The sequence below is a fragment of the Lepidochelys kempii genome, chromosome 1 (genome assembly GCF_965140265.1).
Source record: "Lepidochelys kempii isolate rLepKem1 chromosome 1, rLepKem1.hap2, whole genome shotgun sequence".
NCBI classification, from domain to species: Eukaryota; Metazoa; Chordata; order Testudines; family Cheloniidae; genus Lepidochelys; species Lepidochelys kempii.
Genome location: NC_133256.1, coordinates 182394026 through 182415657, shown reverse-complemented (window position 1 = coordinate 182415657; position 21632 = coordinate 182394026). Strand labels below are relative to the sequence as shown.

The following is a 21632-nucleotide window of genomic DNA, read 5'->3' as shown; positions in this document are numbered from 1 at the left end:
TAACAAAATCCATCACTAAAAAGCTACATTAAGAAGCTAGAGCAAGGACCATTGTGCATGTAAAATAAATACAAAAAAATCACACTGTGTTTTAAGAACCTTCCTCTCCCTACCCCAATAAAACAAAGAACACAAAAACGTTAAAGGTTTTAATAATCTCCTTTTGCTATAATATTTCCAGTTTATCATCTGTTAGAAAAAAATCCAGTGTTCTATCATTTAACTTAACTGTGTTCTATCATTTCACTCTATGTAATGTGAGATGTTTTCAAAGTCCACTTCTACTGGGCAGGAAAAGGTTTTCAATTTAATTCTAATGGTCTTAGCTAATGCCGTTTCCTGACTCTTTAAAATCAAAAACTGGAAAAAACAAGTCCTCTTGCTGCCAATAAGTAAAACACACCAATTCAGTCAGAAAATCTGGTTGCAGCCCATTCATTGTCTATTTTTGTGTGTGTGGTATAAAGACTAGACAAAAAAAGCACAGAAATTTGTTTTACCTGTTAACCACTTCCACTCACTTTTCTTAATAACTACAGAGACTGCTGGAATTTTGGCAGCAAGAGTGCTCCAAACTCTCCAGGTATGTGGACCTTGGCAACATGTACAAACACCTAACTAACCATAATAAATAATTCTACACAATTAACTGAAAATGGATTCTGCTGTCACCAAAGGTCACTGTTAGCTTCTTACAGGAATGCAATTTAAAAGACAAATTTCTCTTTCAGTTTCCCACATCTGGAACTCGTGTGTTCACATAGTATCACTCTAAAGCCCCAGGGCAGCCCTGTGGGGATTAGCTGGAATGGTCTCATTTTGCCTGGGACCACAACATCCAGGACACGCCATCTGCAGGCAGCATCCAATGAAGTAGAGTGCTAAGGTGCTTATGAAAGCTGAGTACTGATTGGGAGGTGGAATTTAACACACATATTGCCTATAATTTCTGATCCTGGAACTGCAGACATTGCATGTGTAGTATTTGATAGTAATGAGGACATCTGTACATTTTTCTAATAGATGGAGGTCTTTTTAATTCTCAATTTAACTGCTTAGTCCTCCCCTCTCCACTCCCTGAACACCTCAAGCAGAAATAAAACTTTTCAACTGCTTTGGGAATCAGAGGATTCTCACCAGGATCCCATGATACATCAATGATTTATCAAGATGAGGTTGTACTTAAAACCATTTATCCTTTTCATCCTTAGGATGAAAGAGCCTACTGGCTGGCTTCTTCCCAAGCTAGATTCACTAAGAGGTCTATGGTTCTGGACCCTTCTTCAGTTAAGAAACCCAAGGCCTTGGCTGGGAACTGGTAGACCTCACAATGATTTGGTTCTACAGGTCCCTTCAGCTCCTCAAAGAACTCTCCCTTGTCACAAATACAGAAGTAGGAATATGAATTCTTTCCCACTACTGCCACCTAAGGTCTTCTGCGTAAGCAAGGAGTAGGGCCTACTGACATCATGGTCCTAGACTGACCTGTTCTGATGAGAAATCTATACTGGGGGGAAGGTTTTCTGTGTCAACCCCTCAAGGTTCTGCATGGAGAGATGGTGAAGGGGTGGAGGAGACATTTCCCATGACCTACTGCTACAGTGGGAACCATAATCAGGGCAGATGATAAACTGGCATAAACAGGAATGCAGTATTCCTAAACAAGTATGAATGCAGCATTCATAGACAAGAAGAAATGTAGCTGAGAAGTGGCTATGCAAGGTATAGCCCCCTTCAATGAAGATGCATAATAGAGGGAGCAGAGGCAGGATGATCTCCTAAGATCCATCCTTTCTGTGCTTACTATGCACACATAATATATCTTTGCTGTTCATGGGGCTCTGGCCACCTGGGAATGGCATCTATTCTGGTAGGCTGCACTGAAGGCTCTGGCAAGGGATACATTAAACTATCTCTGGACCCAGTCCCAGAGGAAGGCCTGCAGGAAATTATCGATTAATCCTTCACAGACTCAAGGGGCACTCCATGTTCTGGGGGAGAAAGATCTGCTGACTTCTAGCCACAGTATGTGGAGGAGGTAGCCATCAACAGTTGAAATAGAACAACCACTCCACAGCATGGGGAAGGCCAAAGCAGCATTTTCCTTTGCCTCCCTCTTCTGGGTAGAAACCATTGTTTCTACTGAGAAGTCTGTCATGCTAGATTGGAGGCAGAAGGAAAACATGAGTGTATGGGAATGGCTGCTCCTAAGATGGGGCACTTCCAGTACCCAAGTCAAAGCAGGAGTATTTACCTATTCAGAGACAAGAATGAGGATAAACCTATTCCTCTCAGATGGGAAAAGCTTGAGCAGAAAGAAAAGGTTCAATACACCCCATGATGATCTTCCCAACACCATGGCATGACAACCAACAGCTGAAAGGTAAATTCCACAATATAGGATGGGAATGGAAAGCACAGTAAAATGGGACGATTTACCATTGATGCTTGGAAAGCCTCCATCCCTGCTCCTTCTTCACCTAAGCCTAGGAATTCCCCAAATGTCCATGAAACAATCCAGCAGAGGCCTCCTCTAGAGGGAATCTGCTTGGTTCTTTATTCCCTTCCACTTACAGAAGCAAAACAGATGATCTGGCATAAAGAGGGTTTGTTTGATTTTAAGTTTTCAAATTTTAAAACAACTTAGAAAGATCTTCCACAGCAATAATGTCAGAATAGCTGGGTGAGAAAGAATGGCCTTTCATAAAAGGTAAAGGACAAACCCTTCAATGAACTTTAAAGCCCAATCATCTTCAAGATACTTGTCCAAGCAAGTTTGCAGGTCATCAATTATTCAAAATAAGTTTGTCTCCCTAATGCAGTACCCTTATTTTAACATGCTGAGGATAAATGCTGTCAAACACATCCTCCCAAATCATGCTTTGCTTACTGTCAATTAATTGTCTTTATGTCTATTTCAGTTTGTATGTTCCTTCTGGATGGAACCTATCATTTTTATTTCTCTTAAGTGCCATTCACACTTGTGATTCATTATAAATAACATACTTAATGCACTAATATTATTTGGCATACCATGACCTATTTAAAAGATGGTACCTTCATTTCCATACTGTATCAATTAATGAATGAATAAACAAATTAGGATGCAGATGAAATAAGCCTGCAAAAGTTTGATTGTAAACTAGCTCATGTATAATTGTGATAACAAATGCATCTTGACTGAGATATTGTCTAGTCATGATCTGATTAGGGAATAGAATATCTCGAGTTTGATCCTCTACTTCATCTTTACTTTGGGAAGAAACAAAAAGCTCTCTCTATCCCATAGTTTTAGTGGTTTGTAACCCCTTAGACAATAAATTTACTAGGAAAGATAGACACTTCTAAGTATTAGCTGTGAACTGTTCTTTGGCAAGATATCTAAAACATCTTTGTCTTAATGTCATTTTCTATTAAGTGTTTACCTTTATTGAAATAGGGATAATTTTTTAGTCCTTGTTCTCTTAGAAATGTAAACTGCTCAAGAACTTTTGTAAATACTCTGGGACATACATGAGACTGAATGGTAGAATGACATGTTGAAAGTGATCCTCTCTAACAAAGGGCAAAAACATATTAAATATCTTATGAATGGGGGTAAAGAGACATGAATCACACACATCCACTCAGTAGAAGCCATCTCCTCATTTGATTACCTCAACACTACAGAGTCTACAATAAAATAGAGTTCGTACATGTTTGTTCAGTTTCTTTATGCCTAGAACTAGGCTGGAAAATATAACTTTCCTAAACCCTTGGAGTGTATTATTGAATATTATTATTGAACAACATTCCCATTAGATTTATAGTCTATCCCTCTTTAAACAACAAACTACAGTTATGCTTGTTCAGGTTATAAATATATGCATCCCTTATGAACCATAAAGGTGTTTTTACTCCCCCCCCCACCACCAATATTCACAGTAACCTATAGATATTTGGCAATGTGACAAATTATTTTTTAAAGACTTTCTGCAACTTGGAAGTCATTTGTGGTAAAGAGATTTTTTGGCTGAGCCAATTCTTCATACACTATTTTTTGAATGACAGGATAGATGACAAAGGATTTGTCTGGTTTAACACAGTTGGCAAATAACAGACAACCTGGAAAATGCTCATCTTGGGGCAAATTTAAAGTCAAGTAATTTGTACACCTGGAGTGTTGAGGAACAAAAGAGCAATCTTGGAGAACACAGGGCCTTGTCCCTCATCCATATCTGAAGTGTTTTCAACATGACTGGAATCAAAGGCCACTAGGAATTTAACAATATTGTTCAAAGATTCTGAGATCCAGCAGCCCTGATCTATATTTCAAAGGCCACTAGGAATTTAACAATATTGTTCAAAGTCCCAGACTCTATCTAGCTCAGAGTCAGAGAACAAGGGAATGCCATGCCTTTTAAATGAGGATTTATTTCTCAGTTGACTTGGGGGAGACACAGTAAATGCAGAGAACTAGATCCTGACCGGAAGTAAATCAACATAGCTGCCATGAAGACAAGGAACAGATTTACCACAGTTGAAGATAAGGCCAGAGAGAGAAAAACTAAAATGATGTTTTAACAGAAAAGTTTCCCAAGATTCTGAGATCCAGCAGCCCTGATCTATATTCTCACTGAAGATTTACACAGGTGCCACATAGCTCTGTTCATGTTATTTAGTCTTCACAGTGGAAGAGAGAATTACATCTTAATGTCAACCACTTTAATAATAATAAATACTCCCCCTATTTAGCACTGAGACTTCAAAAAGATCATACTGTTTGGAAAGCCTGTGTGACTAGTATTACCTATACTTCAAATGGGGAATACCACAAGAACCAAAAATGTTTCTAAAAAATGGAATGAACACTTTAAGCATGACCATTGTGCACAATTATGGTAGAATGAGTCCTGAAATTTTTGGAGGGAGCTGTCTTTTGGGTTTATTTGTAAGGAAACATGTGTAAGCTTTTAACAATAATACATTTAATCTAAATGACGATGAAACTCACAATTGACCAAACTCCCAATACTTCATTCCTTTCTGTTAAAGATCATAACATGCTTTCCTATACTGATATGTGCATGCACACATGTAAAACATATATAAGATCTTGAGAGATTTTACTTCCGTCTAAGATATGGTAAAATATAAAACCATAGCTATGGTAGTTGCAAATGACCATCAATTCCTAACTCCTGGATCTCTTGGTATTGTATTCTAGTTTTTAACAATTTCCTTTCTTTAAAAAACAAACAAACAAAAAAAACTTACTCCTTTTGAAAAATAAACTCTTTGTTTAGTTGGAAACTCAAAATCAGTAATGCCTGTCTCTGGTTAGAAACTATCATACATTTTATCAGTACTAACAAATGTCATTTAATGTCATGTACTCAATGCTTTTTTTTTTTTTTTTTTTTTTGCCTCTGTCTTCACTATCAAGGACAGCTGCCAGACTGCTAGGCTGGGCATCACAACATGGGGAGTAGATGGCCAGCCCTCTGTGGAGAAAGAGGTGGTTAGGGACTATTTAGAAAACCTGGACGTGCACAAGTCCATGGGGCCGGATGAGTTGCATCCGAGAGTGCTAAAGGAATTGGCGGCTGTGATTGCAGAGCCATTGGCCATTATCTTTGAAAACTTGTGGCGAACGGGGGAAGTCCCAGATGACTGGAAAAAGGCTAATGTAGTGCCAAACTTTACAAAAGGGAAGGAGGAGGATCCTGGGAACTACAGGCCAGTCAGCCTCACCTCAGTCCCCAGAAAAATCATGGACCAGGTCCTCAAAGAATCAATCCTGAAGCACTTAATGAGAGGAAAGTGATCAGGAACAGTCAGCATGGATTCACCAAGGGAAGGTCATGCCTGACGAATCTAATCGCCTTCTATGATGAGATTACTGGTTCTGTGGATGAAGGGAAAGCAGTGGATGTATTGTTTCTTGACTTTAGCAAAGCTTTTGACACGGTCTCCCACAGTATTCTTGTCATCAAGTTAAAGAAGTATGGGCTGGATGAATGCACTGTAAGGTGGGTAGAAAGTTGGCTAGATTGTCGGGCTCAGCAGGTAGTGATCAATGGCTCCATGTCTAGTTGGCAGCCGGTGTCAAGTGGAGTGCCCCAGGGGTCGGTCTTGGGGCCGGTTTTGTTCAATATCTTCATAAATGATCTGGAGGATGGTGTGGATTGCACTCTCAGCAAATTTGCGGATGATACTAAACTGGGAGGAGTGGTAGATACGCTGGAGGGGAGGGATAGGATACAGAGGGACCTAGACAAATTGGAGGATTGGGCCAAAAGAAATCTGATGAGGTTCAATAAGGATAAGTCCTGCACTTAGGACGGAAGAACCCAATGCACAGCTACAGACTAGGGACTGAATGGCGAAGCAGCAGTTCTGCGGAAAAGGACCTAGGGGTCACAGTGGACGAGAAGCTGGATATGAGTCAGCAGTGTGCCCTTGTTGCCAAGAAGGCCAGTGGCATTTTGGGATGTATAAGTAGGGGCATAGCGAGCAGATCAAGGGACGTGATCGTCCCCCTCTATTCGACATTGGTGAGGCCTCATCTGGAGTACTGTGTCCAGTTTTGGGCCCCACACTACAAGAAGGATGTGGATAAATTGGAGAGAGTCCAGCGAAGGGCAACACAAATGATTAGGGGTCTGGAAACATGACTTATGAGGAGAGGCTGAGGGAACTGGGATTGTTTAGTCTGCAGAAGAGAAGAATGAGGGGGGATTTGATAGCTGCTTTCAACTACCTGAGAGGTGGTTCCAGAGAGGATGGTTCTAGACTATTCTCAGTGGTAGAAGAGGACAGGACAAGGAGTAATGGTCTCCAGTTGCAGTGGGGAGGTTTAGGTTGGATATTAGGAAAACTTTTTTCACTAGGAGGGTGGTGAAACACTGGAATGCGTTACCTAGGGAGGTGGTAGAATCTCCTTCCTTAGATGTTTTTAATGTCAGGCTTGACAAAGCCCTGGCTGGGATGATTTAATTGGGGATTGGTCCTGCTTTGAGCAGGGGGTTGGACTAGATGACCTCCTGAGGTCCCTTCCAACCCTGATATTCTTTGAAATTAAAATTACTAAATTATATAAGTGCTTTGGCCCAGGCTGGGGCTGTTCCATCTTTGCTGTCCCAAAAATATATATATTTCTGCTCCCTTCCCCTTCACACAAAATCATTCCTGACCTCCCAAATAAAATCAACCATCTAAAGAACATGGGGCTTCTCCCCATCTGTCAATAAATAAATTCTTCTCCTACAGTAGCAACTTTACTGTAATTCCCATCTCTGTTCCTAAAAAAAGAGGAGGTATGGAACAGTCTGGAAGCCCTGCCCTTCCATTGCCAGGGCACAGGGTCCCCAACTCCCACTTGCATATCCTCATCACAGGATTATAGGCTCCCCTTCCACCCTCTGACCCCCCTCACCAGGTCAGAGATCCTTGTCCTCCCCCTTCACTCCCCTCATTAAGTCACAGGTAGAGCTGGTCAGGAAATTTTTGACAAAACAGGGGGGTTTTGGTCAGTAAATGCTGATTCATCAACACTGAAACTTTTCATGGGAATGCATCAGGTTTGATCAAAATTTTAGTTCGGAGTGATTTCTCAGATCCAGGATGGAATTTCTGGACATAGAGAGAGCCTACTCCCAGTCCATAATGAGAAAATATACACCTGGGATGTGGGAGAACCAGATATAAGTCCCTAGTCTGAATCAGGCAGCTCAGGGTCTCCCACATCATAGGTGAGTGCCCTAACCCCCAGGATATTTGCTATTGGGGGGTGGGTTCTTTCTTATTTTTGACAAAATAAAAAAAAAAAAACACCCTCAGTTTTGTCTCAGTGAAAAACAGGAAATTTTTAGAAATCTCAAACATTTTCATGAGATCAGAAAACCATTTCCTGCCCAGCTCTAGTCACAGGCCCCTATATACTCCTCCTTGCCCAAAACCCCCTATTTGCTGCTACCTTCTAATCACAGGTTTCCCACACTTGGGTTCCAGGAGCTGCTTCTGTACTGGGGCTTTAATGCATTTGGATTCTTTGGGGTTAAAGTTCTGTAGCCTCAAAGAGGATTGAATCAAACCTCTAGAGTTCAATGGCATGAGAAATAGTCGAGGAGCCTAACCTTCATCAGCCCCAATTCCCCCTGCCTCCCTGCACTATGCTGTATGGTGTGGTGATGCTGTTCTGGAAGTGCCAGAGTAGCCTCTACGTGGGGTGACACTGAAGGGGCTAGAATCTGACAGGTCCTCCTCTGCCACTCACTCTCTCCATTTTGTTTCAGGACAAAAGGAGAAAAGAAAAGGTGTCCATGACAAAGATTTTGTTTGTGTAAAAGGGGGAGGGGAGAAGGAGAGAAATTAATAGGTGGAGACCTATCAGCTCCCCGTTACCAGCCAATGCTGAATCAGAGTTTGCCAGTGCTGCTCCTCGATAAGCAGGTTGCTGAAGAGCAATATACGCAACTATTCTTCTGTTGTTGTCTGAGCATCCAGATTTCACAACTGTCCTGGAGATGGGAATGAATGACACAGCAGAAATGAAACATGAGTTTTCAGGCCGGTAGTTCAGAACATAAGCTCCATATTTGATATTTAATGACTTCCTATAAAGAATTTCATTCACCTATATTATCCAAATATATAGAGTGGAAGAAAAAAATCAAAAATATAACTGATGCCTCCTTTTGCTTCAAGTTATCTGGTCATTACTACACAGTGTAAGACTGTTATTAGTTTGCAATAAAGGAAATTATGGCAATTACTGATTAATAGAAAAAGATTAAAATAAAATATAAAACCATCCACATTAATCTCTCTTTTTCTCCTCCCCCGAAACACTAAATTCCTGGAGAGATCAGGGAAGCAGGCTAGTAGAATGGCCTTTCCATTTATGTAAAATTACTTAAACTGAAGTAGATATTTGTCTTAAAGAAATCTTCCTCTCCAAAGTAAAAACATTACTTGCTCTTATTGCTGCATTCATAACAGAAGTACATTATATATTTATGTGTAATACTCACAACACAAATGTCTTTTACATTCTCTTTGATTCTACTGTCCAGCTATAGTGAAAGGACAGGACAGAGATATTTGATACGGTTTTAATCAGGCTGCAACTTTATTATTAGATGCCTGGAACTTCCCGACACATAAAAGTGTACAATGCAGGTAACTCCATGTTCATTCAATAATTACCTGGGGGCTTCCGCCAGCTCCCCCTTCTTTTTCCATCCAGGTCCCCCAGCCAATCCATTGCTGGGACTTTACCATCCGTCCCCACCCCCCGTATGAGGGTTAAGGTAGGCTACAAGAAAGGGGCTTGGTTCCCTGCCGTACCAATCATAGGAGCCCTAGCCCACACCTCATTCCATTCCTTTTACGAACACCTCCCTTTTAAAATCCTTTTCCAAGACATTTATCTGGTCACTATATAACTTTCCTACTGAGTACTTGCACTGGACATCCGCCCCACACTTATATAATGAATTTTGACATGTGGCCTACCGTCCTTCATTTCACACATCAACAAAGTCCTCCCCGGACCCACTGTGGGGAAGGCAAGAAAACCCCAACTCCACCTAGGCCAATCTGGTGGTAAGGGAAAAATTCCTTCCCAGCCCCCCTAAATCGGGGAAGTTAGCGCAATGCCCACAGCACCTGGTATTTCACCACCTAAAGGGGAGGAAAGGTGGGTGCTGCCTCAGCCTGCTCCATGTAAAAGGGAGCTTCACACACAGGGCTGTCCCCTTTTAAAGCCTTCTACCCATCCGGTTCCAATAGGATGTGTCAGTGTTGCCACGCTGGCCCCTTGTCCCACTGAAGCATGTACTATTCATGCTACAGAAACATAACATCAGCCCTTGTTAGTTTTGTGACCTCTATCAAAGCAGAGTGCAAGCACAAGAAATAGACTGTGAAAAACTATCAAAGAAAAACTCAACTAATTTAAGATGAGTATTAAGAAACATACATTTCATCAACACCAAATTATGTGATGAAGAACTATGTAAAATATGCTTTTCCATTTATATTATCTATATAATTCCATGTAGGCAGGAAAGGCTGAAAAATGTGGTGAAGAACCAAATGATGCTGATTATTTGTTTAACCATTTCTTACACTGAAGCTGTGTCTACATTACACATCACTTTCATCAGCGTGTTGGGTATGTGTAACTACAAGTTGTAGTGAAAAGTTGTGATGTGTAGGTACACGTCAGTAAAAGGATCTGGTGGGGAGAGGCAGCTGGAAAAGGCTTCAAGCAGCTCTCCACTGCTGAAGCCTTTCATTGCAGCAAGGACAGGCTCTGACAGTGGGGAGCTCCAGCAACTGGAACGCAGCAGCAACTGGAAGGCAGCAGGTCTACATGGCTAAAAAAAGGAATTTCAGAGTGGCAGCCGTGTTAGTCTGTATTAGCAAAAACAATGAGGAGTCCTTGTGGCACCTTAGAGACTAACAAATTTATCTGGGCATAAGCTTTTGTGGGCTAGAACCCATCTGATGAAGTGAGCTGTAGCTCATAAAAGCTTATGCCCAAATAAATTTGTTAGTCTGTGAGGTGCCACAAGGACTCCTCGTTGTTTTTGCTAAAAAAAAAAAAAGGAGTGTAGACGTGAAAGCACAGCTTGGGTCAGTAGAGAGCTGTATAGAGTATGTACTTGGGGAGATACACACAACATTCAGTGTTAGGATATAGATATTCAGGCCTGTCTGTAAAGGCCTATACTCTAAGAATTTAGGTGTATTCTTATCACTTGGCTAATTATAGAGGTATAAAAGAAAGAATCAAAATCACTGTCTGCTGGTGTAAGGGCCTTCTCTTACTGTGACTGTCTGAGGCCCTGTTCTTAGGCTAAGGCCTTTGGCTAAGCAGCACAGGCAGCCATAAGCTGGGAAGCGAATAGTCACATCCTCACATTCCAAACTAGTCACATTGAAATAAGGTGCTATTGGGCTGTTAGGCACTATCAGGACAGGATTGTACTCCTATCACCTCCAGAGAAAGGGAAGTGCCTAGAAAATGTAAAAGAAAACTTAGTTTGATAGCATCCTGTCTGGCAAGAACTCACTTATCAATAGCTGGGATGTGAAATCCTCACTTCTATATCGTTTTGTCATTATAGTTCCCACTTTGCTATTGTTTGTCTGTATAATCTCTGTCTGGTTCTGTGATTGTTCCTGTCTGCTGTATAATTAATTTTGCTGGGTGTAAACTAATTAAGGTGGTGGGATATAATTGGTTACATAATCATGTTACAATATGTTAGGATTGGTTAGTTAAATTTCAGGGAAATGATTGGTTAAGGTATAGCTAAGCAGAACTCAAGTTTTACTATATAATCTGTAGTCAATGAGGAAGTGGGTGTGGGTGGGAGGGGGTGGGTGTGCGGGGGAGATGGGAACAGGGAATGGGGGAAAGAAAATTGGAATCATGTTTTGCTAAAGCGGGAAATGGGAACAGGGAATGGGAGTAAGGAAGTTGGAATCATGTTTGGCTAAGGGTAGGAATGAGAACAGGGACACAGGTGTAAGGCTCTGTGGTGTCAGAGCTGGGAAGGAAGGAAACTGGAATCATGCTTGCTGGAAGTTCACCCCAATAAACATCGAATTGTTTGCACCTTTGGACTTCGGGTATTGTTGCTCTCTGTTCATGCGAGAAGGACCAGGGAAGTAAGTGGGTGAAGGAATAAGCCCCCTAACATTCAGGTGTGTCTGTATTTTACTCACCTAAGTCAGGCCTCACTGTCTACCCTTGTACTTAATCCACATGATGAGGGCTACCTAAGTAAATACTCTACATGCCCCTGAAAGAAACATGCAGTGTATACACAGCCTTAGCGATTTTCTGTCTTTTGTTGGCACTGATAGTTTTTGGTCTAAGGAAATAACTGTGATAACATATACATTAACCTAAACAGGGTGAATCAGAAACTTGGGATTACTGTTTAGTTGATGCTACGGTGCTGCCAGACCATAGTCAGGCTCACAGTTTATATGCAATTTGCATGAAATTACATATACTCCTTTTTTGGACGTTTCCAAGAACAAGTTAGACAGCTGTCAGGGATAGTCTAGGTGTACTTGGTCCTGCCTCAGTGTGAAGGAAATGGACTAGATGACCTCTCTAAGTCCCTTCTAGCCGCACATTTCTATGATTCCGTAAATGTTTTGGAATGTGAATTTGCTAACTACCTATGTTTACAATATTAACACACTGTAAACAATAATTTTAGTCAAATACTAACTAAATTTTCTCAACTCGCGTAACTATGCTGATCATCTACAGTATTCTTAATGCTGTAAAATTAAGAGTCTTAGAGCTTGTCTAGATGTTATAGCGATACACACTACTGGAGTACGATTTCTATAGCAAACTACCGTGCTGCACACTAATTGGTCCATGTGGACCATGCTGGTCCTCACTAAAAGTTCCCTAGTGCAGTGCTTCTCAAGCTATCGGATGTGGGGGACTGGCGATATTTTTTTCCAATGTGCGCGCAGACCGGCAGGCGTGCCGATCCGCGGACCACCGCTTTGAGTAGCACTGCCCTAGTGTACTTCAACATAGTACTGTTTCAGCACTATGTTAAAGTGTGCTAGGGAAATTTTAGTGCATACCAGCATGGTCCAAAAAAACAATTAGTGTGCAACATGTTAGAGTGCTTTAGAAATCACCCCCCCAAAGTACACTGCGTAAGCATGCCTTTAGTATATATAAATACATACACTTTAAAAATGAAAAAGCAAGTTTTCTTACATTTACACATTAGTATTCTTTCTTTCTGGAATTCTTTCACAGCAAGAGTCACACAATAGTAAAAACAATGATAAATTCATTTTCATATTCTTACTAAATTTACACATTTGTATAATGCTGCCCACTGTTCCCTCTAAGCTGTGCGCGTGTGCACGCACACACAGATCCTAAACCCTGTGCACATTGCGAAACACCGCACACACAAAAATTCACACAGAAGCACAACAATTTGCACAGAAGAAATTTTTTGCGCACACAGCCTGTCAAAAATTAGAGGGAACATTGATGCTGCCTGTCCTTGCTGTATTCTAATTTGATATCTAGCAATTTTATGGTTAAAAGGACATGTACATTTATTAGGTGTAATCTTGATATAGAAAAAAAATCAAATTGGGCTGGAAGGAAATGTCTTTTCTTAGCTATAAATGTTCACTTTAAAAAAAAGTAGCAATCTGGATATATGATGCTTTTTGTTTTTCCTCTAATTTCCAGCACATTCAAGATTCTCCCTCCATCCTGCATCCAAACTGAAACGTTAAAGGTAAATCTTATCCAAAAGCGATGTAATACACAGTCTTCACCACAAGCCAGATTCCGATACCCCTTACTCAGAGTGAATAGTACTTCCCAAGAAGTCTTAGTGAAATGAATGGGACTACTTGTTGATTAAGGCACTACTCAGTGAGAGTCTAGCCCAAAGCTATTTCTGTGAACTACGGACAAATAAAATGATTTGTCCACATTGCTTTGGGATTTCACAGTTTTCTTTTTTTAAATGGTACCCTTAAATTTTAGATCTATTCTTTTGTCTGACATGTCTTAAACAATATGGAAAATTGATGCAATTCCCTATTTAACTATATATAGTTCAAAGGCAGCACCTCAAAACTATCAAATATATTGGGTGATTGATAAAGAATTTCTTCTGCATGCTAACACCAACACTTTTAAAGATTTTAAGGGACATGACAAATCACTAATATTTGTGTAACCATGTTACACTAAAAGATCAAAATGTAGTTATAATGGAAATACATTTGAGCGGGGGTAAAGAAAGGTTTTATTAATGTAGCAAAATTCTAATTTAAGCCTAAAATTAACTAAAACCTGTATGTGTTCCTTCCCTTCCCTGCTTCTGTTCTCCATGAAAGGTCACAAATGTGCTGACAAGAAAAGTCATGGGATTCATTATAGCTTAAACATTCAAATATAGAAAAGAGGGAAACAAAAGATTAGATGAAGAGGAGCATCAATACAAATCCACAGTCTAAGCAACAACAGATATTTGAACAGAATTAGTGTATTTCTATTGGTGGCATACGAGTGATTGTTGTGTATTAGTTTTCAGCTCAGATTTTCTCAGTGTACAAGTAAAACATTTTTTCTCTAATTTTCAATTGTGCAAATTCAACCTGGGATTTGAAAGTCAAGTTATGATCTTCTAGTTTGTGCATCATCTGCAGCAATAAAGATTTTGAACTGGACTATAGCTAAGATTGTTGATGCATAAATGAGAAAATAATACAATTCACTCTCATATACAGTATCTGCAGTCAATCTACAGAGCTGCAAAAGTAAAAAGGAGGAAAACTGTACCTTACAGTTATGGCAAATCTCACTTTCTAAAAAACAAACTATAAAGAAACATTGCAGTTAATCTGCCCCTCCTAAAGCCTGTTCCAAGAATCCTATAATCCAAAAATAAAATATTTTCTTACTTCAGAAAAATGCCCTTTCTAATCTTATCTTATAATTTGAGACCACAATGGTATATACTTCCCCGACTGTGATGTCTGAGAATTAATCACCTCTCAGAACTTACAAGGTAACAGTGCTTTGCCCTTAGATTTACTGATACTGATAAAACAATGAGTTTTATCTGATTGTAGGAAGAACTGGAGTGATTTCCCTCTCTTTGATATAGTTCATCTCCTCTGTGGGTTCTGCTAAATAATTCTTACCATAGAAATCCCTAGAATTGAAAAACAAGCAAATTCTCCAAAGAGCATATATTTACAAAATCAGACAATTTATCACACCAGTTTACAAGTAATTGCTCCCTGCCACTGCAACAGTAGTGAACACTATCAGAGCCCCCCTTTAAGGTCTTTTCCTCACCCCAAGAAGTCAGTACGGGTAGTATATTCTGTTTTAGGAACTATATATAAACATCTGAAGCCTGTTGCACTAATTGTGCCATTTTTATTTGCAAGTGCTTGAGTTATAAGAAATTGTTTGTTTAAATTAACTGATATAACACAATCACCCACCTCACATAAGCACACATACCCCTTGTAGAGGAGAGAGGCAAGGGGCTTATTACAGGCCATGGGGCAAATTCCCATGTCTCCCCTTTAACTTTAATCATTTTAAATTTAATTTAATTACTATTCATGACACACCACTGCAGCCTGAACACAGGGCTATTAGAACCACTAATTGCATGAGAATCTGTCCATAAGGGGACTTGAACTGAGAACCATTGAATCCCAGAGCAGCTGCAGCACTTACTCTGTACTGGGGGGCAGGGGGCGCTGAGGGAGATCATGGTGTGTCCTGTTCTATCCGCTTTCCAGATCTCCAGCCACTAGACTGCAAAAAGATTGATAGAATATCCATTATCGCTCCCCAAAGTCAGATTCATCAGTTATTCATTTAAGTGTACTAAAGGCTGATGACAAAAATTACATCTAAAACTGCTGGAGATAAATTAATATGGGTTTCTATCTGATAATATTCACCATTTTCTGTCAGATTAGGAGAAAATGTCTGCCTTCAGCTGGCTGTAGATAGAATGGAAAAAATGTTAAATATGTGCAGTGCTAAGAATATAATTTATATAGATGCAAAGATATGCATGGTGATTTAACATAGGATTCACAGGACAAAATTATGTGTGTGGCACAGGAGGTCAGATTATAATGGTCCCTTCTGGTTTGAGAATCTATGGAAGACATGGAATTTACAAACATAAGAACAACACCTCACAAACAACAGAGTGATTGAGTGTTAATGATTTTGAATTAATTACATGGATATTTAATTTTAGAATGTGTTTTTGTTGATATATGGTTAGGTTTATATCATAATGAGAACTAACTCACAGGATTATAACATGGGGTATGAGGACAGAGGTGGACAATTGGTGGTGGAAGGTTTAAAAAAAAGTTCATCAAAAGCTTTTAGGAAGTCTTAATAAACTATATCCAATCTCTTCCTCCACTGAAACAACCTCATCCAGCCACCCAAATACAAACAAAGCGTAAAAATCCCACACTCCTTTCACAGGATTTTAACAATTGCATTAGCAGATCTTTACTGCCGGTGTATTAACCTGAATTTAGACACTGCTCTCTAGAATTCTTACAAGTGAAAAATGGGCAAAAATGGCCATAAACAAATATTAAAAATTGATAAACAGCATGTCTATTTTGGAAACTCAAGTCTGGTAGAAAGCTCTCTTTTGGCAGCTGCTGGATTTCCACTTTTGAAAATGTTATTCTTAGTTAACAGATTAAACAGTGAAGATCTACTTGCCAAAATATTATTGCTCTATGTAGATAGTAACAAAACTAGCATCAAATTATAGCAGTTTACTTCATTTATTTAGCACCTTACATTCTAAAGCAGTGGCTCTCAACCTTTCCAGACTACTGTAACCCCTTTCAGGAATCCGATTTGTCTTGAGTACCCCAAGTTTCACCTTACTTAAAATCTACAGAATCACACATAAAAATACAGAAGTGTCACAGCACACTATTACTGAAAAAATGCTTTCTTTCTCATTTATACCATATAATTATCAAATAAATCAACTGGAATATAAATATTGTATATAAATATAAACTTCAGCATATAGTATAAGAGCAGTATAAACAAGTCATTGTATGAAATTTTTGTTTGTGCTGACTTCGCTAGTGTTTTTTTATGGAGCCTGTTGTAAAACTAGGCAAATATCTAGATGAGTCAATGTACCCTCTGGAAGACCTCGGCGTACTGCCAGCAGTACACATACTCTGGGTTGAGAACCACTGTTCTCAAGGATCTCAAGGTTGTTTACAAACTTTGGCCTCTGTCCATCAAAGTGATCTACCTTCATGGAATCCCTGCAGTGTTGTAGTCACATGTTTCAGTTTTAGCCTGTATGGCCAAACTATTGGTGTTGCAGAGAGAAGCTGTTTAGTTTAATTACCATTTCAATATTTAGACAACGTACAAAAACAAAAAAAAAGAGTGCCAACTAGGGTAAGGTATTAAACAGAAAATATGTGCATTGCTTGGATGTGAAACTGCATTCTCATACCTATTGTTAATTACTTGAAACCAAGATTAGGATGTAACAGTGGGGCAGTTTTGGGAAGTCAGTACTGCAGTCGCCCATGGCATAGATATTTTATGCATAGAGAATTTCTCTCTCCACTCCTGCCACTGAGAACTGTCATGAGCTGTAAATGTACTTTAAATAAAATAAAGGACCTAGGCACATTTTAAACCGAGAAAGGACAATATGTCCACTTTAAAAAAAAAATGAAAACAGGTGTTATGTTTCATAAATGTTGGGAAGGATAAAGAAAAATCTGATTATTTTAAAAAAAATATGTTGAAAAGTGTAATAGTTTGAAAAAATTTAATTTCTAGAGTTCCTAAGCAACAAATATGATTAATTTAATCATACATATTTTAACCAATGTGTCTTGTTCCTTTGAATGTCCATTGTCTGATTATTTAGTGTAAAACTGTTGATGTATTTTATTTTAATAAGATATTAAAATCAGAAATGGTTATTATTTTAGAAATTTTTCATTTTTCCACACTAGCATGAACATATGATAATTAATTTTGATGAGCATGTTATCATAGATGCAATGGCAAGAATCATTTGTCAGTGTCAACTGGAATTAATACAAACAAATGTACACATAGAGGGAGTGAGAAGAGACAAATGGAAAGAAGTAGAGTTAGACATTTAGGCAATCCTAAATTCTCTAACATTGTTAGCATTAAATATTTTATTTTATAACTTATGTTCATTAGATTTATCTAAAACACCAGAGTAAGAACAACAATATAAGATAAAAGTTTGTGGTTGAGATATAGGGCACAGCATACCTTAATAAAGGAATACAGAACACATTTGTTTACTTATTGTTTACAGTGACTGTATAATCAAAGCTGAAAGTTTGTATCTAGTCATCCCAAAATTCTATTCATCTCCAGACTTAGTAAACAAAACTTCACTGCAGTCCTAAGGTTTAGGAAGATGGTATTATATACCATACAGCTGACCCATAATTCTGCACTAATTCTCCTTGAAGTTACCTCTAACATTATTGGCTTGGATTTTGCAGTCGTGGTGGTGGTTTTAATCTGATATGCCCTGTTGATTAGTGTTTACCTTTAGGACCCTTGGTAGGAAGAGGCCCATATGCAGAGCAGAAAAGAATGTGTTGAAGTATGTGTTGCCTTTGAAAAGGGGGTTTCATTCTTATCCCAAGAATCTTATTTGCAAATAAAACATTAATAGCAAATATTTTAAAAAGAAAACAGGCATCATGAACACAACAAGATAGGAAAGACAAAGAAATCTTAATGTTACAGCAGGAAAAAGAGCAATGAATAAGTCAGATGTAAGGAAACAGGAGCAGTAGTTTAGAGGGAAAAGGCAATCCCAAGGAGAAAAGAAAAACTTTAATAATATTGTCACAGCTTCAGGGTAACTGCACCTATGTTTCCCTCACCATGACCAATGAGGAAATCCACTTCAGGTTTCCAGTTCCCAGACACCACGTCTCTTATGTGGAGATCCACAGCTCTCTTCCTCCTCACCAAGGTTTTAAGGCTGCACAGCTCTCTGGCTTTTGATAACCCTACTGAGCCTAAAGGCCAGCACCTGTGCCTTCTTTTCTCTCCAAGGGCTATGAACAGGATAATACCAGCAGTTACAAGTTACCACACAGGTCTTTCTAAGCAAGCACCTCTATTTTAAAGGCAAACACACTACAGAAAAACAAATATACACCAATAAAAGTTTGTATATGCATACTAAACACTTGTCAGATGTCACCCATTAGTCTTATGGAACCCTGGTAGGACAAAGTCGTTCCCACCCTCCTGCAAGGGTTGGAGCCCTTTGACAGAAGGTTGTGTCCTTTGCTAGATAAGAAAGAAGGCGGAGTCAGTTTAAACACAGCGTTTTTAAAGCAAAAGCCCTTTCTTTGTTTTTCTAGTGTCTGAAAGCCAGTTTGAAGCAGTATATCTGGACCTCCCCAGGGGTTCTACTTCTCTAGAAGTATTCAGTGTCAGTGATTCACCCGAATTACCTGCCACTGTTATAGTTCCTAGAAGAACTGTGGTAGCCTTCCCCCATGGAGCAGAACACAATCATACATACAGTACCTGGCCTACAGTGATACATTAACTTAATACAGTTTACCCAATGATACTACATGTGGTGGCAATATCTGTCAAATCTATAAAGAGAGAAACAATTATTTTTGAATAGTATAAGGAGAAGGTGTTGTTAGTATTAAGGATGGATCAGAGATGTTGATGTTATCCATAATGCAGAGGTGGGCAAACTACAGCCCGCGGGCCACATCCAGACTGCTGGACTGTCCTGCCTGGCCCTTGAGCTCCCTCCCCCGCAGCGACGCCAGCGCTCTGCCCTGCCGTTCCTCCCAGGCAGCGCGGGGGGCAGGCTGGCTCTGGTGGGGCTGTGAGCTCCTGCTGCTCTGAGCAGCATGGTAAGGGGGTGGGGAGCGGGGGGGTTGGATAAGGGGCAGAAGATCCTGGGGGGCAGTCAGGGGACAGGGAGCAGGGAGTGGTTGGATGGGACAGAGGTTCTGGGGGGGGCAGTCATGGGATGGGGAGCAGGGGGGGTTGGATAGACATGGGAGTCCCAGGGGACTGCCAGGGGCGGGGGAGTGGATAGGGGTTGGAACACTCAGAGGACAGGGAGAACGGGGTGATGGATATGGGGTTGGGTCCTGGGGTGCCTGTCAGGGGGTGGGGGTGTGGATAGGGGTTGGGACAGTGAGGGGATGGGGAACAGGGGGGTTGGATGGGGGTGGGGTCCCACGGGGGCAGTTGGGGCAGGGGTCCCAGGAGGGGGCGGTCAGGGGACAAGGAGCCGGGGGGTTGGATGGGTCAGGAGTTCTGAGGGGGACAGTTGGGGGAGGGGAAGTGGGAGAGGGCGGATAGGCGGTGGGGGCCAGGCTGTTTGCGGAAGCACAACCTTCCCTACCTGGTCCTCTATACAGTTTTGCAACCCTGATGTGGCCCTCTGGCCAAAAAGTTTGCCCACCCCTGCCATAAAGAAAAGTTGATTATGTTAAGAGGTGAAAGGATGTTTTCATGTACAGATTAAACAAATACCAAAGTGAATATTTTAGTATTTGTAATGTCAGTTTCACTTTATTTTGCTGTGATAGAAAATAATAGTTAAACATAGAATCATGGAATATCAGGGTTGGAAGAGAACTCAGGAGGTCATCGAGTCCAACCCCCTGCTCAAAGCAGAACCAATCCCCAATTAAATCATCCCAGCCAGGGCTTTGTCAAGACTGACCTTAAAAACTTCTAAGGAAGGAGATTCCACCACCTCCCTAGGTAACGCATTCCAGTGTTTCACCACCCTCCTAGTGAATTTTTTTTTCCTAATATCCAACCTAAATCTCCCCCACTGCAACTTGAGACCATTGTTCTGTCATCTGCTACCACTGAGAACAGTCTAGAGCCATCCTCTTTGGAACCCCCTTTCAGGTAGTTGAAAGCAGCTATCAAATCCCCCCTCATTCTTCTCTCATTCTTTTTTGTTGCCCTCTGCTGGACTCTTTCCAATTTTTCCACATCCTTCTTGTAGTGTGGGGCACAAAACTGGACACAGTACTCCAGATGAGGCCTCATCAGTGTCGAACAGAGGGGAACGATCACGTCCCTCGATCTGCTGGCAATGCCCCTACTTATACATCCAAAAATGCCATTGGCCTTCTTGGCAACAAGGGCACACTGCTGACTCATATCCAGATTCTCATCCACTGTAACCCCTAGGTCCTTTTCTGCAGAACTGCTGCCGAGCCATTCAGTCCCTAGTCTGTAGCGGTGCATTGGATTCTTCCGTCCTAAGTGCAGGACTCTGCACTTGTCCTTGTTGAACCTCATCAGATTTCTTTTGGCCCAATCCTCCAATTTGTCTAGGTCCCTCTGTATCCTATCCCTACCCTCCAGCGTATCTACCACTCCTCCCAGTTTAGTGTCATCTGCAAACTTGCTGAGGGTGCAATCCACACCATCCTCCAGATCATTTATGAAGATATTGAACAAAACAGGCCCCAGGACTGACCCTTGGGGCACTCCACTTGATACCGGCTGCCAACTAGACATGGAGCCATTGATCACTACCTGTTGAGCCCGACAATCTAGCCAACTTTCTATCCACCTTATAGCTTTTTAAAAAGATAATTAAACAATTATAATTAACAAAAAGAGCTTTTTTAAAAAATAATTAAAAGGTTCATATATCACTAAACTTTTACATTCATGTATCTATCGCATCTGGGTCACTCTTAGAGATGAGTGAGAGACAATGAATACGGAAGTGAGGAGTTGGAAGAACATATTTCACCCTTACTCATCTCACTTAGTTATGGTAGATGTACAGAAAATTAATCACTACTTGTAATTATTTCAACATTCCTTCTCAAAGCCGATAATATATTAAATCAGAGGTAAGCAAAAGGTGGGGGGGGGAAGCAAAGTAAAAGTAATATGGCATAAATAAAATTGCTAAATCAATAGAGTATTGAATATATCTAAGAAAAAGTGTATTGTGCTCAGCATACAATACCAAAAGCTCCTCAGTCTTTTTTTTAATACAGTGTTG

General features: G+C 40.3%; 1 protein-coding gene across 5 annotated transcripts in view; it reads right to left on the bottom strand.

Moving 5' to 3' along the window:
- The window catches only part of CADM2 (cell adhesion molecule 2), a 1033208-nt gene that overhangs the window by 596765 nt on the left and 414811 nt on the right, over positions 1-21632 (bottom strand). Inside the window, exon 2 of one of the 5 annotated variants that reach the window (XM_073304103.1) lies at positions 15263-15343. The exons of the other annotated variants lie outside the window; for them this stretch is intronic. Coding sequence (XP_073160204.1) covers positions 15263-15299 — 37 coding nt within the window. The 5' untranslated portion in view covers positions 15300-15343. The remainder of the gene's footprint in view (positions 1-15262; positions 15344-21632) is intronic. 5 annotated transcript variants of the gene reach the window in all.